The sequence below is a fragment of the Nelumbo nucifera genome, chromosome 4 (genome assembly GCF_055504915.1).
Source record: "Nelumbo nucifera cultivar China Antique chromosome 4, China Antique-T2T, whole genome shotgun sequence".
Lineage (NCBI taxonomy): Eukaryota > Viridiplantae > Streptophyta > Magnoliopsida > Proteales > Nelumbonaceae > Nelumbo > Nelumbo nucifera.
Genome location: NC_142652.1, coordinates 28,480,942 through 28,503,361, shown reverse-complemented (window position 1 = coordinate 28,503,361; position 22,420 = coordinate 28,480,942). Strand labels below are relative to the sequence as shown.

General features: G+C 37.8%; 3 protein-coding genes across 6 annotated transcripts; 2 read left to right on the top strand and 1 right to left on the bottom strand.

The window, feature by feature from the left end:
* Positions 1-407: 407 nt before the first annotated feature.
* Positions 408-13,239, bottom strand: LOC104613290 (aerobic coproporphyrinogen-III oxidase (DUF1218)). Of its 4 annotated transcripts, none has more exons than XM_088904335.1 (6): positions 13,109-13,239; positions 11,590-12,633; positions 11,432-11,495; positions 1,912-2,502; positions 1,607-1,815; positions 408-936 (listed from the first exon to the last, which is right to left on the bottom strand). In XM_088904335.1, the coding sequence occupies exons 4-6, from the start codon at positions 2,002-2,004 to the stop codon at positions 651-653; spliced, it is 588 nt and encodes a 195-aa protein (XP_088760461.1). In that variant the 5' UTR covers positions 2,005-2,502; positions 11,432-11,495; positions 11,590-12,633; positions 13,109-13,239; the 3' UTR covers positions 408-650. The 4 variants fall into 4 exon arrangements, with proteins under 4 accessions (XP_088760461.1, XP_010279348.1, XP_010279349.1 ...); XM_010281046.3 differs by having other exon boundaries at positions 1,912-2,158; XM_010281047.3 differs by having other exon boundaries at positions 1,912-2,158; positions 11,629-12,633.
* A 3,137-nt stretch (positions 13,240-16,376) lies between these two features.
* On the top strand, positions 16,377-16,856 carry LOC104613348 (polygalacturonase inhibitor-like). Its single transcript, XM_010281127.1, has one exon. It carries the CDS (start codon positions 16,377-16,379, stop codon positions 16,854-16,856), a length of 480 nt encoding a protein of 159 aa, XP_010279429.1.
* Positions 16,857-18,053: 1,197 nt separating this feature from the next.
* LOC104613289 (putative glutamine amidotransferase GAT1_2.1) lies at positions 18,054-20,324 on the top strand. Its single transcript, XM_010281045.3, has 4 exons — positions 18,054-18,516; positions 18,725-19,455; positions 19,553-19,759; positions 19,848-20,324. The coding sequence occupies exons 1-4, from the start codon at positions 18,429-18,431 to the stop codon at positions 20,097-20,099; spliced, it is 1,278 nt and encodes a 425-aa protein (XP_010279347.1). The 5' UTR covers positions 18,054-18,428; the 3' UTR covers positions 20,100-20,324.
* The last annotated feature ends 2,096 nt before the right edge of the window (positions 20,325-22,420 follow it).

Sequence of the window (22,420 nt, the reverse complement as noted above, 5' to 3'; positions counted from 1 at the left end):
AGAACTGAATTCCTCTTGATTGATGGAACAAACCAACGTATAAGCAGCCAAAAGTCAAAACAGCTCATGAGAATCTATATATGTTCCGTTTCTCCCCATTCCCATATCCAAGGGCAAGCATTAAGAAACTTGTCGACTGAATAGAGAGGTAAATTACGGCGACCATGGGGTTAGTGGCAACTAGCCCACCTGAACTTTCATTTGCTAATAGAATCTACATCTCTATCTCTTCCCTTCTCCCCATAATATCCAAGGCAAACGGCTTACAGCCTTTTGTCAACAGCAAATTAGGGGGACCATGGAGTCGGTGACAATTGCCCCGAGTTTTTATCAAGTGCATGAATGCTCGTCTCGTGATGCCAAAGTAACCCGACCAACCAATAATATGGATCAAGGAAGCCAACCCATGCCATAAAATAGTAACTTTATAAGAAAAAGACGAATATAAATAAAATTTCTTTAAGATACATAATATTTGTATATCTTCCTTACATAGGTCGTCAATAAGGACCGCTTGATTGATCGAATCATAATCTCGCACACAAAACTTGGAGCCTTACTTGATCAGACGATGATCATTGCTGGCACAAACAAAATGGAAAGGAATAAAGAACCCCCAGAACTCTCTGCTTTGGCTTTATAGTTTCAAATCAGATCTTTTGGAACTCGCTGCTCATTTGCTGTTCGTGGGGGTGCAAACCACCTTCATTCTGGTGCTTCTGCCATCCACCGGTGTCAGCCCTGGCGTGGGCCCAGTAATACATGATGGATCCCAGTAAAGACAACAACGTAAGAGCGGCCGCGGCGCCAAACACGCCCTTCCGGAGAGTGGCGCACGATAAGTCTTGTGCGCCGAAGTATCCTCTGTACTTGGTGTGATACGCATTTCTGGCCGACCCCGCCACTAAACACGCCTCTGCCCCCAAAAAGCTAGCCCTATAAAAATGTTTTTGGTTTAAGTTTAATTAAATCAAATTGTCAGTTTTAAACTTTTAATTAATTGTCACAAGTTACATTCAAATGGTCACCATCACGAATAATGTACTCCACAGAGCACCGAAAGCATCAAATAAATCTGACATCGCGTGCAAATCAAAATCTTCTGATCACCCTGATTCAGGCATTAATATTGTATTGCTGGATGGGGCCATCCGATGGTTAGAGACTTATTAGAGGTTTGTCAATCTCGGCAATTAGTGGCGTGGACCCTACGCCCTTGCAACAAAAGAAAGGAGCCCAGGCCCAAAACCCAAGATACTACTCAAATCAAATCAAAGCGTTCACGCTCCACTCGTGGGCGTGACTCGAGTCGAGTAGCGCAAAAAGCCATAGCCACAAAGCCAGTCCCCGGCAGAAGGCAGACGCCGCACCCACCGCACCTCTCCTTTGGGAGTGGTGTTTCAGACTTTCAGTTCAGAATGGAGCGAGAACGGTGTCTTCTTGCCGATTTGGGGTGCAGCGGCTCGAGCTACAAGCACGACTATATGCCGCGAAAAAAAAAAAAAAAAACTCACTATGAAAACGACGAGTCTGCCGGGGAATGGATCGATTCAACTCAAGCAGTGAAGTGGCAGAAAAGGAAGATTTGGTGGGATGGGAGACTCACCAGGAAAATACAAAGAAGAATATGGCACAGGCGGTGGAGCTCCTCCCGCTCATGAGCCCTCTCCCGAAGCAGAGGCATTTCGTAATGCAGTTAACCAAAAATTGACTAATCAACAAAAGACCAAACGCCGTCAATCCGTACACCGTCGACACATCCGAATCGTATACGCAGAACGTGCGTTCGTCGTACTCATCCGGTTGCACCTTACCCTTCAGACAGAGAGAAAAGGGGGAAAGGGGGGGTCAATTAGCTCACTGTACGTTCTGTAAAAAATCAGGAAATAAGAGAAGAGAGTAGGTTGTTACTGTGCTCCGACGACGTTCGGCGCCTACAGCGAGGACGAAGGCGACGAGATGGAGGGACGTGACGACGGCCAAAACTGAGACGGAGACCGCCATCGCTGGCTCTCCTCTTCTCTCTCGATCGATCGATGGATCGGCTTAGTGAGATGAACGGCGGGATCTGCTTTTGTTGATGATGACCTTCGTTTTCACTCGCTTCCTGCTTTTCGCCTTTTTCTGCAGTTTTGCTTTTTCTTTTGGGAGCATTGCGCTGCGCGGGTTTTATTTTGATTTTTGTTAGTAAGGCGGGGGGGGGGCATGGTGATTGGTGATGATGATGAGAGAGAGATCAGAGAAGTGGGGCCCAGCACTAGTGACCCTGAATCGACAAGATGATGGAGTGGACTAGGACTAGTCTAGTCTAGTCTGAGGTCTGAACATATAGCTGGACTGCGGTTGTGTTGTCGGATTGCCAATTGCCAATTCCCCCGGTGTGGTTACCGGCTTTAGCAGGTTGCTCGTCTGCTACTCATCAACCACGCCCGTCTATTTGTCGCCTTGTCGGTATGTTACTATGTTCTATGAGAGTGTGAGAGAAAGTGGAGCTTGAATCACCTGCCAACGAGATACCATTCCAACACCCTACTTCTATTAAGATCATTTGATACAACGACACATTTCATACATGTCCCACTTTTTATAATAGACTCCAGTAGATATGCGGTATCAGATCAAATTGGTAGGGTGCTAGAATTTATTTTGTCGGCAGGAAATCCCAATTCGAGAAAATGGGCCTGTGACCTACTAATTACTGGCCTCTCTGTCTTCTAGTACAGTCCCTCCTGCCCGTGATTGAATTTGTATCCGCTGAAAGAATTTAGATTAAGTGGGATGGGGGCCCATTTTCTGAAGTATCCAAATTGGGCCAGCCACGGCCTGGGATTAAAATACTAGCCTAGTGCAGTCCCCTATGGGCTGTGGAGGCCAGGCCAGGCCGAGGCGGAACCACCAAGGCTAAAGATATAACACAGTAGACCTGGCAATCGGGTTGTGTGGTTCGGATTCGGGTTGGGTCAAGGTATTTCGGGTTGAGTTGTCAAATGCTAGACCCTAATCCTAAATGTCTGGGTTAGGGTTGACCCATGGGTCAATTCAGGTCATCTCAAAAAATAATTTAAATTTTAAAAAATAAAGAAAAATGTCAAAATTAAAAGAATTAACTTTAAAATTTCAAATATAAAATAAAAACTTATTTAACAATTTAAAGAGTAAACAATAAAAAGTAAAGACTAAATAGAAAAAATTAAAGAGTGAAAACTTCTAACAATGCATAAATAATCCCAATTAGACTTGACAATCGGGTCAGCGGGTTGACCCATGACCCAACCCAATCCAACCCAGTTCTTTCGGGTTGGATCGGGTCGGATTCGCGGATTGGTCAACTTTTTGCCAAGTATAATGTATAGGAAACATCTCTCGTGCTTGTACTTGTTCCTAATACACATCTGGGATATGCTGTGGTGCGCGCTCAGTGGGCCGTTGATGTGAATTCATAAGGTATGTAAAAAAAGTGTACCAGAAATCATAGTTTTTCGCAATACATGTGAAGTACAGGTTTCTATGTCATACTTCATTCCCATTTATATCTATATCTATACAACTATTAAAAGTGTGAATGGATTTATTAAAATACTTTTATTTTTTAAATTTGGTCTCCCTATATTATGAAAGAAAAAAATATATTTGAAACTACTACTTTTTATTAAATTCATTATATCATTGTCATTAGGTCTTATATTTAAGGTATTAACTTCTATTTTCTTTCATTAAATCTTATATTTAAAGCACATCAAATAAATGAGCTTTGTGGGATTTTCTTGACTAAAACACCCCTATTTATGAATTTAGTCCCTCTTTGATTATATGGACAAAAAAGATAATTTCAAGTAGTATTACTTTTCACTTCATTAAATTCCCTATCATTAAGGTATTACCTCTCATTCTCTCTCATTAAAAATTTCATTTGTAGTATTTTTGTTTCTCACCAATAAACTCTACAAATTAAATCTATGTCCAATATTTTTAATAATGCAAAACACATGTTCTAAACTAACATGAAAATTAATTAAATAAACCACACTTTTGTCTAAGTGGCAAGCAAATAGTTCAACCATTTGTGTCCAATGGATCAACCAATGTTCTCATAGTTAAATAATAAAATTTTAAAAATAAATATAAATATTACAAAAATTATAAAATATTTGTAGAAAGTTTTAGGTACATCTCAAATATTATCTATTTATCATATTAAATAACAACAAACATGCTAAACAAAAGTATTTTTATTTGATTGAAATAAAATACAAGATTTAAAATTGACCAAAAAACAAAACCATTTTCCTATTCAAGTGGTGGGTCAATGGTTCAACCTTTTTATGTCAGACGGGTAAACCCATGATATCAAAAGATAAATAATAAAATTTTTAAAATAGATAGAGACACAAAATTATTAAAAACATACAAATTGTCCAATAAAAAACAATTGGGCGCATCTTTAATATTTTGTATTCATCATATTAAACAAAAACAAGTGTGATAGATAAGTGTTATTTTTATTAATGAACTATATGATTAAAAAGTAAACTAATTTAAAAAGAAATTTATTTTTACATCTAATTGAAGGTCAATGGTTCATAAGGAGGCAAATTAGGTGGGCTTAACTCAAACTCAAATTGACCTAGCTTGTAATTTTATATAGACTAGCTTCAATTTTTAGTCCTCAACCCAGGCCTAAGCCTAGGTTCAAAAGTTTGGGCTTTTTTTTTTTAGGTTGGGCCCAAGCCTAGCCCTTAGGTAGCCAAAGTTAGGCCTAGTTATATACAAACAATCATAAAAACTCAAAAAACAGATAGAAATAAAAAAAAAAGAAAAAAATAGGTGTAGTTTGGCAAGTCTTTTTGTGAAAGATCTTCTGGAAGCTTTGATAGCCAAAAGACAGTGAAATTTTTACAAAAGATTTTGACAGCCACAGACCATTTGGTTGGAGGTGTGCCTTTCTATGCAAAGATAAGATGAAAAAAGCCGAAAAGCTTTAATTAGAACTTCCCAAATTTAGCCCAAAATGGGCTTCTCGCATCTTTTTGGGAAACAATCTTTCACCAACTAAATCTACTCCCAACCAAAAAGGAAAAGACAAAAACACGGGTTGCTAGGCTTCTAAACAATTGATACCCCACATGGAAATACGTGCCAAACAAGGCCATAGAAAAACAAAAAAAAATGTCTATAAAATCTGTGCACATCTCTAATATTATATATTTATCATATTAAACAAAAGCAAATGTGATAAATAAAAAGTATTTTTACTAACAATGAAAATGAAATATAAATATAAATCCACTAGCACACCATGCTTTAATTACTTATCCTTTTTAAATGGTTCTAATAAGAATATTGAACTTATTAATGTTATCTAAAATTGCCACGTACAATATGCGTGCATATTTACTAGTATGATAAAGTTCCACACATTAATTAGCATTTTACTATAAAAATGTCCATGTGAAGCTGATGTGGCATATCATGATTGGCCCAATATCCCCTTTTCTTGTAGGTTTGAGCTATTCAACAACATTTCCACCTTTAGCCCAAGATGTCAAAACATATCCCTGATTTTCCCCCTTCAGTAATTAATTGGAAACTTCAACATATGCAATTACTAGGGGCCAAGGTGTGTGGTGTTCTTTTGGTAAACAACAAATTAAAATTCACTAGAACCGATAAGGTTACCAAGATTAATATAATTTGATTTTCATCCTTGGGGCAGTTGTTATAGTAAGGTTGTAGATCTGATTGATCATGCTTCTCATTCATGGAATTCTAGGTTCCTGAGAACTATATATGTAATGGTCCTCGGCTTGGCCAATTACTGATTCTTCATTTGTCCACATGTCAGCCCAACTTGAGACCAATGTACAATCTCATCACCAACTAGTTCAACCATGCCTTGTGTTATATGCACGGATATAGTGGAGACCCTTCCCTTGGGGACGGGTGTAGTAGATCTCCTGGGGTGTTTTTTTTTTGACAAATTTCTTAAATTATCCTTAAGGTTTAAAAAATTAACTAACTATACCCTTACTGTTTTAATATTGTCTTAAAGTACCCTACCATTTCTGACAATTGTCACACAATTCCCTTCCCGTTAAGTCTCCATTCTAGACCGTTTACATGTGAATTCATGTGTCTGATTTAATTGTATAGTATACCCAAAATATCCCTTTTTGCAAAGATCATTGCTTTCTCTACTCAAACAACAGCTGCGACTAACCTTCCATCATCCTCCTCTCTCTCTCTCTCTCCTTCCCTATTTTTCCCTTTTTCCTTTCTATCTTTCTTTTCTTCCATTTTCTTCCACGAGAACAACGAATCCTCAACCGTTATCTTCTCTTAGTCTTCCCTGTCATCACCACCGGCAAGCATTGATAAGGTTTGGTTAGATCAATAGAGGATTCCCTGGGATCCGTTGTATCCGCAATAACTATTATCGTATCCCCATCGGCAACAACTTTCGCATCCACCTAGGGTTCAATTGTATTGATTCTAGCATTAAATTGGAGACAAAAAATACTCACTTGAAAAATGAGTGAAATAATTATAGGAAGAGTTATGTGATTGTAAATACCCAAGACTCCAATCCTTGATTGAGGCCAGGACATTGCCTTTCCGTCTAAAGGATCGAGCCTGCCTTTGACCGGTTATAGGAGGAACCCTCTCTATCGTCGATCGTCATTGACATGACAAGAGCGCTTGTCTTTCACAAAGAGAACAATGAACCTAGCAGCAAAGGTGATTCTCATCGGTTCACTCTTGGACCTCATTTATCTCCCTCAGTTGAAGGAAACACTACAACGTCTAGCATCTTTTCTATACCGGTGTCCGAATTTTGACCATTAGACATCTTGAATTGGCATGGATTTGCATCAATCAACATGAGGTTCTCAAGCTCAGCAACAGATAGTTCACCAGTTCTTTCGTTCATATAGATGCCAGCTTTCTTGTATACAATATTGGCGAAACAACAACCAACACCCTTGATCTAAGTCAAGGCGAACATGACCTTCGATTAACGAATATTGACAATATGGAAGATTTAGGGCCCATTTGGTGAGCCTTTTTGAGAAGATCTTGTATCTCTGACAGTTAAAAGACGCATTGAGCTTTTGACATAAGATTTGGGCAGCCCGAAGACTGCTTGGCAGACGTGAGTCTTTCCGTGTGTCGTTCTGTGTCTTTCCGCGCAAGATTAAAACGCAAAAGACACGAGAAGCTTCATTTGGAGCTTCCCAAAATCAGCCCAAAATGGGTCTCTCGTGTCTTTTCGGCGTCCTGTCTTTTGGCGGTTAGATCTTCTGCATGCCAAACAGAAACAAACCGATTTTCGGTCTTCCCAACTTGTAAACAGCCAAAAGACCGTTCGGAAAGACGTGTCAAATGGGCCCTTAGTCAATTGTCAAAAACAATAAGAGTACTTTAAGACAATACTAAACCAGTAGGGGTATAATTAATCGATTTCCTAAACCTTAGGAATATTTTAAGAAAGGGTAAATTTCTTAAACTACCCTTATGATTTAGCTAATTGACTAACTCTACCCTTACTCTTTGAAAATTGACTAAATGTATCCTTACCCTTATTGTCAATTGACTAAGTGTACCCTTAACCGTTAAATGAACGGAAAAGATCTGACCTTTCCTTTTCTAGCTGTCAAATTTATTTTATTATTAGGCCACTTCAGAGAAAATATTTCAGAGTCAAGGTGATTTTTAAGTTTGGTGATCTATATTTATTTCCTGACATTACATGTAACAGGCACTGCACGAACTTCATTGGTTGTGACAATTGCCCCAATAACCAGTATGCCTGACCAGCACCCTGGAACATAGTTCAAGGACAAAGAGAGTGCAAACTAATCTATACCTATATTATATAGAGGAAAGAGGAAGGCAAAGAATTCTTTTACCTCAATGTTTGCAAGCACCTCATACATGTGGTTTATTTATTTATAAATTAAAAATATAAAAATCAATTAACTATTTTTATCAGTAACAGCATAAGTTTTATTAAAATTATGAAAAAGAGGAATTACAAACATGGATAGCCTCAGCTAGCCACAGTGTCAATGCAATACATGAAGAGTAGGCAGTAGGTTGTACAATTACATCACCCCGAAACATATTTTCTCTTGTTGCTCCTTGCTTTGCCAATCCATCAACTATGCTGTTTGCCACTCTAGGAACAACTTAAGCTAATTTCCAACTGCCCCAGGATACATCTTATTTCACTTATTGCATGTCTGTAGTGCCATGATCCCTCCTAACTATTCTTCAGCCAATCCTGGAATCACCTTCAATGATGACATTTGAGCAGTTCAGAGTTTTAACCTTTCTTAAACCCATTAGCATAGCCAAAAGTTCTGCTCGTGTGAGAGTCCCCTACCAATTGGTCCTGAAAAGAGAGCAGGTATATCTCCTGCACTGTTCCTAATCACTCCCCCAACACCTGAAAGCCATGGGTTGCCTAGACTAAAGCCATTGAAACTCAAGTCTTAACTATCTATAATATTATCTTTCTTAACACTCTTGCTTTCTCCAACTATCAATGTTTGTAACCTCTCCCCTCTCCCATTAAATCACTCTTTCTCTCATCTTAAATCTCTTTGAATGAATGAATTCCCCTACTCCTTCTAATAAAGTAAGGGTATACATTGGATGGATTGGTAGAGTTAAGGACAGACCCAAGCGGCCAAGCCCATCCAGTCATCCCTAGACATCGACCTTGGGCCTGGCCATAGATTGAGGTCAAAGCCCATTTGCCAACTCAAGCCCCACCTAAGCTAAACCCACAACTTAGGATGCCTCAGAGTGATTTAGTAGGCCTTAAGCAGGTTGTTCAAATTTGAATGTCTTTTCTTTTCAATAACTTCAAATTTTATTAGGAAAAGTCAATATATACATAAATACAAGCACCCCAAGGAGAGGTGTGAGATGCACTTCTCACATTACTCATAAGAGAACAGATTACAACTGAGCCCAATAAAAATGATCCCTGTTGACTCCTTTCTAAGCTAAGTTATCAGCCATCCAATTAGCCAATCTTCTCACCCATTGAATATTCAAGATCATACTGCTATTTAGCCATTTAAGCTACTTAATCTCATCCAATAAAAATACACCCATTGAATCTTCGACAATCAGCTTGTTCAAATTCCCCCTCAACGATCTCACTCATAGTCTTCTCACTAGGGATGAGCATTTCTAGACAAATAGATAGTGTCAAGCAGAAATCTTTAACCTGAGTACTTCTAATCTTGAAAAAATCTTTAAAGTAAGAACCATTGTCTAAAGAAAGCAGAAATTACTAAAAATAGTAAATTGAAAATTTGCCACAAATAGTTAGTAACTAGGTGAATTGCATTAAATAGTTAATTTAATATTAATTTCAATTTTTTTACAAAGAATAGTAAATTTCTATACGGATGAAACTTAACCCTACAACCACCTCCATGGTTTCTCTTAATCTTAGCCCATGCAATGCTTCATTTGTGGCAACTCCTGATCAACATACTGCTGGTCGGAGGAAGGCTAAGACAAATTCCTCCACTATTCCTGAATTTTATGTGTTGTTTCTGTTCTCTATACAATCACCTAAGGTCCTAAACATGCCATCACAAATGCTTGAAGCAACAAATGTGGATATATTACTATAAAGGCATGTATTATAGTATTTCTAATATTTTGAAGTGAGAACAAACAAATCAATAAAACATATTTACTTTTTTTATCAATATCAATAAAACATCTTTATGGTTGATATCTTGTAGTTAATCTGATAGAAGAGTCTGGGCAGGTGAGAAGTCAGGTTCCTTCTCTCAAGCTACAGGGTTATGTTACCACACCCAAGGGAGGATGTTCATTAGGGCTGGTTTAGGAAGGCCCAAGTCCTTGCCAAGGTGGCTTTCATCCTGTGGACTGTGGCGAGGGATAAAGTGCTGACAATGGATCATCTCCTGAGTAGAGGTTTGCTGGTGGAGAACTGTTGCAGTCACTGTAGGTCCAGCCCAGAACCATCTTGCTGCCAAAAGAAACCACATCTTGTATGGGTTACAATAAACATCTCATAGATAGAAGTATGGACCAACAGGTACTCAATCTCTAGGTAGGTTCACAGAGTTGCATGACATGTTTATTTATTTATTTCTCTGGGTCACAATAACCACTGATTCAGTGAGGCATTTGACACCTAAGAACCAAGCCAACTTTTTGCCTGCTTTCCAATCAATGTTAGACCAAATGACTTTGTACTGTATACAACCAACCATCTATCATTCCTTAGGCTGACTCTCTTTCTCCCTCTCAGAAAACTCTATAATGATACAATCTACATCAATGGAGAATTCAGTACTACTGCTAACACTCCTCAACTAAAAATTTCCTTTCTAACCAACGCACAACCATCACTAGGAACAACAACTTGTTGATGGATACATTAAGAGTTCTATTAATATTTGGAGAAACAGTAACTATTTGTATTCAAGTTCCTGCACCAGTAAGTGGGTACTTTTAACCCAACTGAGCTTTTACTATCTAGCCAGGTTAGCATGCATATATGGTTAGTGGGTTCTGCAGATGTTAAGGATATTCTTATGCAGCTACCCCACAAAATAAAGGATAGTTATTACATAAGTTGTATGTGGCATTCCTTTTTTTCTGAGAAAATGTAAGGTAAATTTTATGAAAAAAGAGCAAAGTCACAGCAAACCTGACCAGGACATCAACTATATATTTATTTAAGAATAATCTCGTGTTTCTTTCAGCCAAAATTGTTCCTAGATCAGCCTTCCAAAAACATTTGTCTTCACTGCCTAACCTCGGCAGTACCCAAGATGACAACAACCATGCACTGAGGCAGGTATAACCAAGCAAAGACTTGCAATTTCCTGTTGCATTCCTTTTTCCTTCATTACATAGTCCAAAGGTTAAAGCACCCGGTTACAGTTTTGCATGGACTCAGACACAAGAACCAGAATCTGAAACATGTCTAGGTCCAAGCACCTGATTTAAATTTCACGTGGTTTCAAGCTTATTTGCATAATTATAACAACAAAGCAATAAGGAAAATAATTCGATAATTTATACTTAAAAAAACAGCAAAGCAATAAGAAAAATAACAGCAACAATTTATACATAAAAAATGTATAAATTCCATAATAATTCGAACACACAAATACCAAAAATACCAATAAGGAAAATAATGAAGAGACAAAAATTGTTCAAAACTTCAAATACCTTAATCGATGCTGCTTTGTTTTGATGCTTACAGGGATGATATTGGTGGTCAACCGAAAAGGTGAAAAACAGAGTAGGAAGAAGAAGAAGAAGAAGAAGAAGAAGAAGAAGAAAGAGGAGGAGGAGGATATATACATCTTCTGTGCGCAGCTTGAAAAGGAGATGAAGAAGAAGAAGAAGAGAGAGAGAGAGAGATTACCTTGGTTCGAGATCTTTGGATCGAACTTAGCTTTAGGACTTCAACAGATCGAGCCCACCATTACCTTGTACAGAGAGATAAAGAGTCGATTAGTTTTACCTTGTACAGACTTCAACAGATCGAGATATCTCAGCAGAGAGAGAGGGACGAGGATTTACCTTGTACACAGAGAGAGAGAGAGAGTGACGAGGGTTTACCTTGTACAGAAGAGAGAGAGAGAGAGAGAAAGAGAGGGACGAGGGTTCAGTGAGTTCAAGTCGAGAGGACTCGAGCTCGAACAAAAAAACAGAATTAGTAGGATGGGAAGAATGAATTATGCGACAAGAAATGAATATCCAAACACCTATATCTCAATCATTCTTGCTTATTCTTTTCTAGAATCGGCAAGAATTAGAAGAATGAGGTCACTGGAAGTGAATCAAATATGGCCTTATTTTCTCAATTCCGTCAATTGTGTTTGGTTACTAAGATCAATTATCCTACTAAATTTGCTTTCATAGTGTTTAGTTGCTGAGAAAATTTTGTAAGATGGTTGGATTTATTCTACATTATGGAATGATCCATATAATCCCCAATTCGACAACACAAGACTTGTTTTTTGGATGACATGGCATAATAGTATTTAAACATTACCATGTGTCATGTTAATATGGCATAATTAAAAACTCGTATGTATTAAGATATAGCCTACTTATAATAGTTAACATAACAATTCCATAAAACACAAATGTCATAAGTTGGTTCATTGGCTTCATAACAATCAAATATTTGCAACCATTATTTAAACAAGTATAAGATCAACATAACCATCAAACTGACTACTAACACAAGAATTACTAGTGATTGTGAATGGGGTTCTTTTGACGCTTTCACCCCTGTGTTGATATTCTCTACATGGATTCTAGAGGTGTTCCCAACTATTGGGTGTTGGGGTATTGAATACATATTGTGTTGGTACTATTGCAACTGAAATACCGCCTCTAGGTGCTATATATATGAGCAAAAAATAGCTCTACTAAATTTATGCACTTGGGCATTAGAATCCTAATCGACGGCCGTTGAACACAATGTAGCATTTTGTCATATTAGTACCTATAAAGATGTAAATACATATTTCGTCAAACCTGTAACCAAGTCAAGTGATGAATAACAACCATGGGTTGCAGTGGATTAAATCCACTGTGTGGGTTGCCTGAGATGACCTGAAACACATTAAAAAATGCAAATTTGAGATCGAGTATTATTGACATAATAAAATGCTAAAAATGAAAATAAAAAATAAAACAACAAACCTTTAACAGAACAAATCTACAAAAACAAATCTATAACTGGCCTAAAATTTATACCATGAGACAAAGCCCATCTATCCTTTAATGGTAGAAATTGAAAATGACAAACACCATATCAAAACAAGTCGGTAGAAACTGTAACGTTTTGGTATAAGGAAAACACGATATCTGGATGAGGCAAACGCTCAAAGCCATATCTGGAGCTTCGACGTTCAAATGAACACCTTGAACTGCAGTTCAAATGTTTTTTGGCAATGGAGATTGATTTGGGCAAACAAGGATAGAGGTAGAGGACAGTGAGATTTGAATGGGAACTCATTCAACAAAGGAGATAAAAATGGTATAAAAGTGGACAAAAATCATGAGAGGATTGAAAATCGGAGCTTACCTTCGAAAGAAGTCATCGGAGATGGCACCAGTGAGAAGACTATTCGACGATGTGTAAGAGGAAGACGACGCTCGAGGTTGGCACTTTCGACAAAATTTTCTCACTGATTGCTCATTGTTTCCTTTCTTAATGGGGACGCATAAAGAGTTTAGGGAACCCACGTCTCATACCTTTCTCGTCCCTTCCTAATTTTTTCTTCAAAACAAACACATGAAAATAAGAATATTCTTTAAAGATTCTTCTCATCCCATCTCATCTACTTCTCAGCAACCAAACGGACTATTATTGTTTTGTTGGCTCTAATTATGTGTTTCTCTATGTAGGGATGCAAATGGGTCAAATCGGATTTGAATTAGGGTATATTTGAATCATGATTCAAATCCGATCCGACATTGTTCATGTCAGATCCAGTCAGATCTGATAGGACTCGATTTGAATTTGGATCATATCGGTAAATCAGATCTTTAATCCAACTTGTTTTCTTTAAAAATTAATAAATTATTAAAACAAAAATAAAATATACTAATTTAAATAAAGAAAAAACAAAAGATACAAATATTTCTTAAATTATTTTCATCGTGTATATACATATTTTATAAAAAAATAAATAATATAACAAATTTACAAAAATATAATATAAAAAGTATATTTATAAATAAATAAAATGACATATATATGTATTATATATATTTATACTTATAATTATATAATATATCCGATCCGAACAGGGGTGATCCGAATTCGACCAAATAGGATCGGATCGAGTCATGATCCAATCCATTTGCACCCCTATCTCTAGGAACATTTTACATTGTTTTGGACTCATGCTTCATGTTAGGCCCATTCAAAATTTAGCAAAAGCTAAGCCTATCTTGGCCCATGATAGGTCCATTAGAGACTGTTTAACCAATGGTAATGCCCCACGTCATCCATAAATTCAAAAAGAGGGACTTGAATGGTTATGGGGAATACACACTTAAATGGTGTGGATGCACCACAAGATATTGCATTTCAAACACGCCACCCCAAAACCAGTGGTTCGGTTGCACCGCGGTGTAGACCAAACCACATTATATCGTGGATCGGTCTACACCACAAGGCAAAATATCGTCCACAGTTATTTATCGTGGATAGTCCATTGCTATCGTGGATATTTATCTCCAATCTATTTCCATGCTTCCCACTACTTTATAGTGTGTCTTTCCATGCTTTGCACTACTCTCAACATATTACCATTGTAGTTAGAGCTCACCATTGTGAAGCTCATGTTTGCTACCTCTCTATCTCATGTCAGGCATTGTTGCTACTCTGAACATCATTGCATCATTGGGCTATCAGATGTAAGTGATTCATCTCCTCTGTTTTCTACAATCGTTTTGCTTTTTTTTTGTGCAATATTTCCCTCTTATTGTTTGGTTTCATTGGTCATTACCAAGCTTGTCACTGCTAATCCGTTGTTGGGTAGAAGCTCGCCATTATTCACCATTTCCCGCCTTTAGGGAAGCAAACGAATCATATCGGATTCGAATCAAGGTATATCTAAATTTGATCCAACACTGGTCACTATATATTTGATCCAATCAGATCTAATAGGCAAGGATCTGAATTCGAATTCGATCGAGAAGTCGAATATTCGAATCTAATCTGATCCGTTTTGTTTTCTTTAAAAAATAATAAATTATTAAAAGAAAATTAAAACATACCAATTTAAATAAAGGAAAACAAAAATACAACTATTTTTTAATTGTTTTCATCATATATATACATGTTTTTATTAAAAAAATAAATAATATAACAAATTTACAAAAAAGACAATATAAATAATATATTTATAAATAAATAAATAAATAAATAGCATATATATGTATTATATATATTTATATAAAATATCATACCAGATCTTCTCGGATCAGAGGAGTGATCCGAATTTGATCCAATTTCTAATTAGATACTATTGTCCGACTCGAAGATCCAAACAAGGGTGATCCGAATTCGACCAAATAGGATCAGATCTCAAATCAGATCGGGTCATGATCTGATCCATTTGCACCCCTACCCTTGTTATCTGTCACTACAACAACTATCGTCACCACTAGTAAGAATTTATGCACCTGCTACTGTAAAATTAGTTGGATTTGGGGAGAAGCATTCTCAATTTCCCATTACTGTCATATCATGTGTTAACCTATGTTGTAACTGAGATGCATGGAATCATAACACAAGGTGTGGACTAAAATGCAATAAACCTTGTAAAACACCTATGGAGGTGTGGTGTGGTTCAATCCACACATCTTTGTCCATGGTGCAGAACAACTACTTTGTTGGGGGTGGTGCATTTTCATCCACACCACACATACCACCAAATTTCTCATCTACGCTATAGAACACCCCCTTAGGCTTAGTTTGAAAAGTGTACAAATACAAATATGTACAGTGCAAATACATATAAAATAATACAAAATATAAGGTTTTAGACTCTACATATTTTCATTTATACTCATCCAAACTGAGCCTTAATGGCTAATTTGGGGTGTTATATTATTGGTAAAAACAGCCCCTAACACAGCCATCAAGTGCTACCAATCAGGACTTCTTAGTATAGGTGGCAATTTTTAACCTGGTATTTTGAAAACGCCCCATTATTTTTCATTCTTGTAACATCAAAGGGAATTCAAGATTTGCTATCCTACTAAGAGAGAGAGAGAGAGAAAGAGATTGCAGAAGTCGTGGTGGCAGAGCAATCCATGCAAGTATGGTAATTTATTTATAAGGGAGGCCATAATTCCCTTAAGGCTATGTTTGATTTGAAGGAAAAAGTAGAGAAAGGAAGGGAAAGGTAGAGAAACCTTTACAAATCGTGTATAGGTTTCCTTACCTTTTTCCTTCCTTTCCCTATATTTTCCAATTGGTTTTTATTTTCTTTTCATTTTTTTTTTGCATTTAAACACATATTTTCTCATTTTTAATATTTTTAATTATGATGTCACGGCCTCAACCATTCAACCCAGATGGTCGAATCGGTCACCCATGACCCAGATGCAAAAACGGTTCAGATTCTGGACCGGTTTTTAAAACATTAATATAAACTATAAACCCACTTGTTCAAATGGTTCGATTCGACAGTCCGTTATATATTAATTAGCGGTAATAGTGCAAAACCCACCATCACTTTTTCTAAATTCTCATAGAAGTTTTTTTGACCAAAATGCATATAAATTAACACACTTGTTGCACTTTCTTCATACTTAATTATCAACAAGCAATGAAAATGGATTCCCATGGAAGTTTTTCTTCCTATACTTCTTCTTTCATCCTACTCTTCCTCCTCGTTTCATCTTCTCTCCCATCTCCAGCTCTCTCTGATTCCACTCCTCGCTGCAACCCAGCGAACAATGGAGCCCTCTTGAGAATCAAAGAATCTTTGAACATCCACGACTACTTTGCAGACTGGAATTCCAGCAAGGAATGTTGTGACTGGAGCCACGTCGGGTGCGAGGCCTATTCCGGTGAAGTCTTTGAATCTATCAAATCTCCCTTCAAAATTCCGGCAGCCATTGGCGACCTCTCCCACCTCTTGGCCCTTGCATTCTATGACATCCCCAACCTCACTGGCTCCATCCCTTCATCATTCACAAAGCTTCAGAATCCGGTATCCCTCACCATACGTAACACCACTCTCTCCGGCCCCATCCCAGAGTTCCTCAGCCAACTCAAAAATCTCCGGGAGATGGAGTTGCCCTACAACTAGCTTTCCGGCTCGATCCTGCCTTCCCTCGTCAACCTCAATGAACTTAAGCTTCTTAGCCTGGGATGGAACAGACTCACTGGAAACATACCCAACCCGTTTGGGGGATTCAATGAAGACGTGCTGGGTGGTTTTTCCATGTTTCTGTCTCACAACCAGCTCTCCGGTGAGATACCCAGATCTCTGGGACAATTGAACGTGTCGAGAATCGATCTGTCATATAACAATCTCGTCAGGGACGCGTCGATTTTGTTCAGGGAGAATGCATCAGCAACGTCGGTCAATCTATCTAATAACCAACTGGACTTTGATCTGTCGAGAGTGAGGTTTCAAAGGAGCATGAAATCTTTGGATTTGTCGCACAAGAAAGGTCATGGAAATCCTGGAGATGTTTAGTTTAGATGCAATAGCTCCAGTTGAGCAAGTTCAGAAGGTTAGGCAGTCAAAAGGTTTGTAAGATGAAGGAAAAATCCTGTAAAGGAACCTTAATGGTGTATGTGTCTGTGCATAAATATGAACAGCAATATTCCGAACGTTCTTCTTCTCAGACAATGAGAGAGGCAATAATCGACTGTTCTTCTCAGACAATGAGAAAAGCAGCGGCCGGTGAGAAGTTGCGGACTGTACTCCGACTGCTCTTCTTCTCAGACGATGGGAACAGTCTTCATGAGCATTCGACCGTTCTTCTTCTCAGACGAAGGTACGAGAGAAGCAGCGATCGATGAGAAATTGCGGATTGTTCTTCTTCTCAGACTGTTCTTCTCAGACGCATCTTATTCTTCTTCAAGTTCTCGAACGAAGGGGAAGCAGCGGCCAATAAAGGGTAAAATGATAAATTAAATTACCGTTATCTCACTGACATGGTGAATTTTGAACGTTTTGAAAAAATCGTTGTGATTTTAAGAGAATTCAGAAAAAGTAATAATGGATTTTGGACAATTTTCCATTAATTAATTATCTTTGTGGTCGATAGTCAGCCACCCGTACAGTTTCCGCACGTTTCTCTGAGTCAGATCCTGTATCAAGATTGTTTCAACCTCAACTAATGAGACTTCCAGTTCCAGAAAGCTCTTTCCCAACTCTCTCATTCATCCCTCCTCCATCGTAACGTCGTCGGTCGTCCTTCCTTCCTGCTGGTTTGTAGCCAAGTTTGACTCGTTTATTAGTTATATATTAAAAAAAAAAAAATGCACATGTGATAACACCAACATCACATAAGTGCATGCGTGTCAACCTCCATCTTAGAATAGAAAAACCCTATCCCGTGGAAATTCGTTAATCCGCGGCGCATAAACTTAGTGCATCTGGACTCTCTCTTCCTTCTGGTTCCAAAGAATCAGTCAGCCCCGTTCAGAAAAATAGTAAACAAAATCATCTTCTAACTTAACAAACCTAAACCTTATCTTGCTAGCTAGATTTCTCTTTCTTATTTTTTTTTAGTTGGACAGGCTGCCAGACGCAGAGACCAGAGAATATGCTTATAAGATTTTCGATCGTGTTATAAATCTGTGTAGCAAAGAAAATCTGAAAAGCATTATCTGTAGCAAAGAAAACTTGCAGTATCCCATCACAGCCATGGTTACCGATCTATCCAAGATCCTCCCTAGGGTTCTCATTGTCTCCAGACGAAGCGTTCGTAAGAATAAGTTCGTCGATTTCGTGGGTACGTTCTGTCTGTACATGAATTCTCACTCGTTTTTTTTTTATTCTTATTTTTTGTTTGCTTTTGTTAATCGAAAGCCCAACTTTCTCAGAAAAACATGACAACCCAAGTTTTTAATCTGGGTAATAAGTTGAAAGAAATAAAAAAGCAGGACAAAATGGGTTTCATTCTCTAATAAATGAAAAGGATGTCTGCCTTTTTTGCACAGGTGAATACCATCTCGATCTCATAGTAGGCTATGGGGCGGTGCCAGTCATTGTTCCAAGAGTCACCGGAGTCCATATGTTATTGGACAGCTTCGAACCAATTCATGGTGTTCTCCTTTGCGAAGGCGAAGACATTGACCCATCTCTCTACGAACCTGAAACGTCGGGGCTTTCACCAGAGGAGCTTGAAGAAATAAAGCGATTGCATGCAAGTGATACGGCCATTGATCGAGAGAAGGATTCTATCGAACTACGGCTCGCAAAACTTTGTCTTGAGAGGAATATACCCTACATGGGGATCTGTAGGGGATCACAAGTCCTTAACGTCGCATGTGGGGGTACCCTTTATCAAGACATAGGGAAAGAGCTCTCAAAGAAATGCCAAGAGGGTCAGAGTGTGGCTCACATCGATTACGATAACTACGACGGGCATCGGCATGCCGCGAAGGTGGTGGAGAACACCCCCTTGCATGACTGGTTCAAGGATTCCCTGGACGAGGGGAAGATGGAGATTTATGTCAATAGCTATCATCATCAAGGTGTCAAGAGATTGGCACAACGATTTGTTCCAATGGCTTTCGCTCCTGATGGTCTGGTTGAAGGATTCTATGATCCTGATGCGTATAATCCTGAAGAGGGTAAGTTCATAATGGGCCTCCAATTTCATCCAGAACGAATGAGAAGATCAGACTCGGATGATTTCGATTATCCAGGTTGCCCATCTGCCTATCAGGTAATCAGAATCTCAAAATGGAATGATCTTTTAAGGATCTCTGTGACATTGGATTTTAAAATTTTGATATGGTGTGCTTGGGTTTGCCAACGTTCAGGAATTTGTGAAGGCGGTCATCGCATATCAGAAGAAGCTGAATAACGCAGCCAGTGTGCCTAATGCTCTAAAGCTCGATCTAGAAATGGAGAAGAAGAGAAAGATTATTGTCCGAAGCTTTTCCATTGCGAGAGACATGTATGATGCTAGACGGGAGACATCCCCATCAGGAGAATCTGATCTTGAAGCTGGAGCCGAGTTCCTGGAGGTATGATTGGTATAGACAATGTGGTGTTTGGTTTTGTCATTCAATTACTTTTGACAACTTTGTTAAAATCTCTGTTCTGTTAATGCAGTCGAACAAAGCTTTGAGTTTACAACAGGAGAAGAGACTGAAACAAATGGGAGCAACAGTTAGGAATGCCTCTTCGTATATGGAGAGGTTGAAGATGAATGAAGAGAGGGAGAGGGTAGCAAGGAATGTAATGGCGAAGATGTCAGTGGACCAGTTGTCTGATCTGATGTCCTTCTACCGCATGATGGGTCAGATTTGCTCGGAGGTGTTAGAGAGGAAGCTTCATGACCTTGTCAATGAAGTTGGCCACTGAGTTTCTCGTCTGCGGCAGGATTCCTTAAGAAGGATGCACTTGGATCTCAGGCCTCTCACATGGAACTGGCGTTGCCTCCCCTTCTAATTTGTGTATATTTTATTTTTTTTGTCTCTTCTTTTTCACGTCTTCTGTCTTGATTGATTCCTCATTAAGGTTGTATTATCAAAACAAAATATGAATTTCCTGCATTTTTAACCTTTATGGCAAGCGTTCAGAAGAAAATCAACCTATCATTTCATGGCTTCCAACTAAGAGAGGACCTGCATTATTTTCATAACTTTCAAAGAGTTCAACCAGAATTTTTGGCCACTATACAAATTATTTACTTCAAAGAGAACATCTTATTGCAAATTATGGGACCCCAAACTGGTTATGGGTTCTATGTCCTCAAGCCCATGTTTTTTTGCCATTGCAAACTATTTATATTTATATTGGACAATTTTGGACCTGGTACAGGTTTTCCAGAGATGTGTAAAAGAGCTCCTAAATTTGGTTAATCTCCCTTTTATCCTTCTAACTAGAAAAAAAAAAAAAAATTGTTTTGAAGCCAACATTTTGAGACTAACTATGGTGCATTTACCAATAGTTGCTGCACCTTAAATTAAGATTTTAACCAATCACTTAAAAATGTTATATGGTCTATTTGATTTTCATTGGTTTACGTTTTATAGGTGTATTTACCATCAAGACTAACGATGTTAAAAATGTCAGTTGTGATTATTCCTCGTTTTATCACTGGTTTAGTTTTTTTTATTCTTCACGGTGCAATCCTTGCACCATAAATCTTGCCCACTTTTAACTTCAAATTAAATAAAGTAGAAAACAATAAAAGGAAAGAATTTTGTCTTATTTTAGTGTTGATCCAAAAAAAATAAAAATACTATAAAAAGGACAAAACATTAAAACACGAGGTTTAACATGGTTCAGAAATTTGTGCTATATGTATATAATATATAGATAGATAAAATTTTATAAAACAGATCCTAAATATAATCTGTTTAAACATAGTCAAAAGCACTAATTGCTTCTAATCCTTGGGGGGAAATACTTTTTAATTAGAAGATTTACAAAAGAAAAGGCATATTATATGCATGTTTTTGCTGACCGCTTGTTTTTACATCAAAACTATATTATAAGAATATTAATATATATATATAGGCATTATCTCTAAGACAAAACTATTTATAATTCATTGACAGTTTCTGAATGGTTATAACTTATAAGTGGGTAGTTACTGAACAGTTGTGAATAGGCAGTTTCTGAAGTGACAATAAATAACACATATGCCCTCTTTATGCCCATATGTGCTTAAACAAAAGGGGTATAAAACGTCCAAAAAATTCCAGAAAAAAGGGGAATTTGCTTATTTTAAATCAAAATCTCTTCAAAACCCTTTTGGACTAAATAATGAGGACGTCCACTCTTAAAGCTTCCATCTTTAGGCGTTGGTAGTTGAGTTTGATGTTATCAGTATCATCTTTTGCCTTCAGCCCTTCATGAATTGTGTGTGTTCAAAGTATGACAATGGCTTGTGGTCCACACAATGATTCACGGGGATAATGGAAATACGTAAGTAGTCAGTCAACAACCCACAGAATGACTGAACCACACAACATTCTATCGTGGACTAAAATGTGTGATATTCCAATGATCGGAAAACATGTTGCATCCCTGTCTCTGATGTACACCTTGCAACCGATCAGTGAAGCTTCTAGTTTATCCAAAAGAAAAAGAAAAAAAAAAGAGGCAGTTCCAAAACCAACTAATCCACAGAGTATCCACAATATATGATCTCAAAGTGATGAATTTGCAAGAAACTACTTAAAGAATTTAGTGAAGTAGACGTCATCCCAGAAAAAGAAGTTTGAGCTTAGAGCTCTAATGGGAGCAGAGACCTTTTATTCGGTGCCTAAGAGCCTCTGAAAGAGTTAGGGTTCAGAACTAGAATACGAGTTACATTTGCACAAAAAAAAAAAAAAAACAAAAAGAAAACTTACACTTGCAAACCTTCCATTTAGACGCCATTTTTTATCCAAGGTAACAGTTTTGTTATCATATATACTACTCTGCATCAGAAAGAGGCTAATAGAAAGTTTTTTTGTTCAGTTTCTCTTAACAAATAATTCAATTAGAATTGTTTGTTACTACAAGTGAAAGTGAGCATCTTTCTGAATCTTCTGGTACCATCGTGGTGGTAACAATACACTGGATCCCACACAATGAAAAGGTTTGGGTTAATTCAGTCCAGCCCCCTCCCCCAAATTGGGTGATGGCTTTTTATTTCCCTCTTTTGCATTTGATTAACTCTCTGCTGAGGC

Bases quoted from the DNA above. Each gene is read 5' to 3' on its own strand.
- LOC104613348 (XM_010281127.1), top strand. From the start codon at position 16,377: ATGGATTCCCATGGAAGTTTTTCTTCCTATACTTCTTCTTTCATCCTA.
- LOC104613290 (XM_088904335.1), bottom strand. From the start codon at position 2,004: ATGGCGGTCTCCGTCTCAGTTTTGGCCGTCGTCACGTCCCTCCATCTC. The intron at 1,816-1,911 runs GTAACAACCTAC...CTCTGTCTGAAG, and splicing joins CCGAACGTCGTCGGAGCACA to GGTAAGGTGCAACCGGATGA. The intron at 937-1,606 runs GTGAGTCTCCCA...ACATTTTTATAG, and splicing joins TTCTTCTTTGTATTTTCCTG to GGCTAGCTTTTTGGGGGCAG.
- LOC104613289 (XM_010281045.3), top strand. From the start codon at position 18,429: ATGGTTACCGATCTATCCAAGATCCTCCCTAGGGTTCTCATTGTCTCC. The intron at 19,456-19,552 runs GTAATCAGAATC...GCCAACGTTCAG, and splicing joins GTTGCCCATCTGCCTATCAG to GAATTTGTGAAGGCGGTCAT. The intron at 19,760-19,847 runs GTATGATTGGTA...CTGTTAATGCAG, and splicing joins CTGGAGCCGAGTTCCTGGAG to TCGAACAAAGCTTTGAGTTT.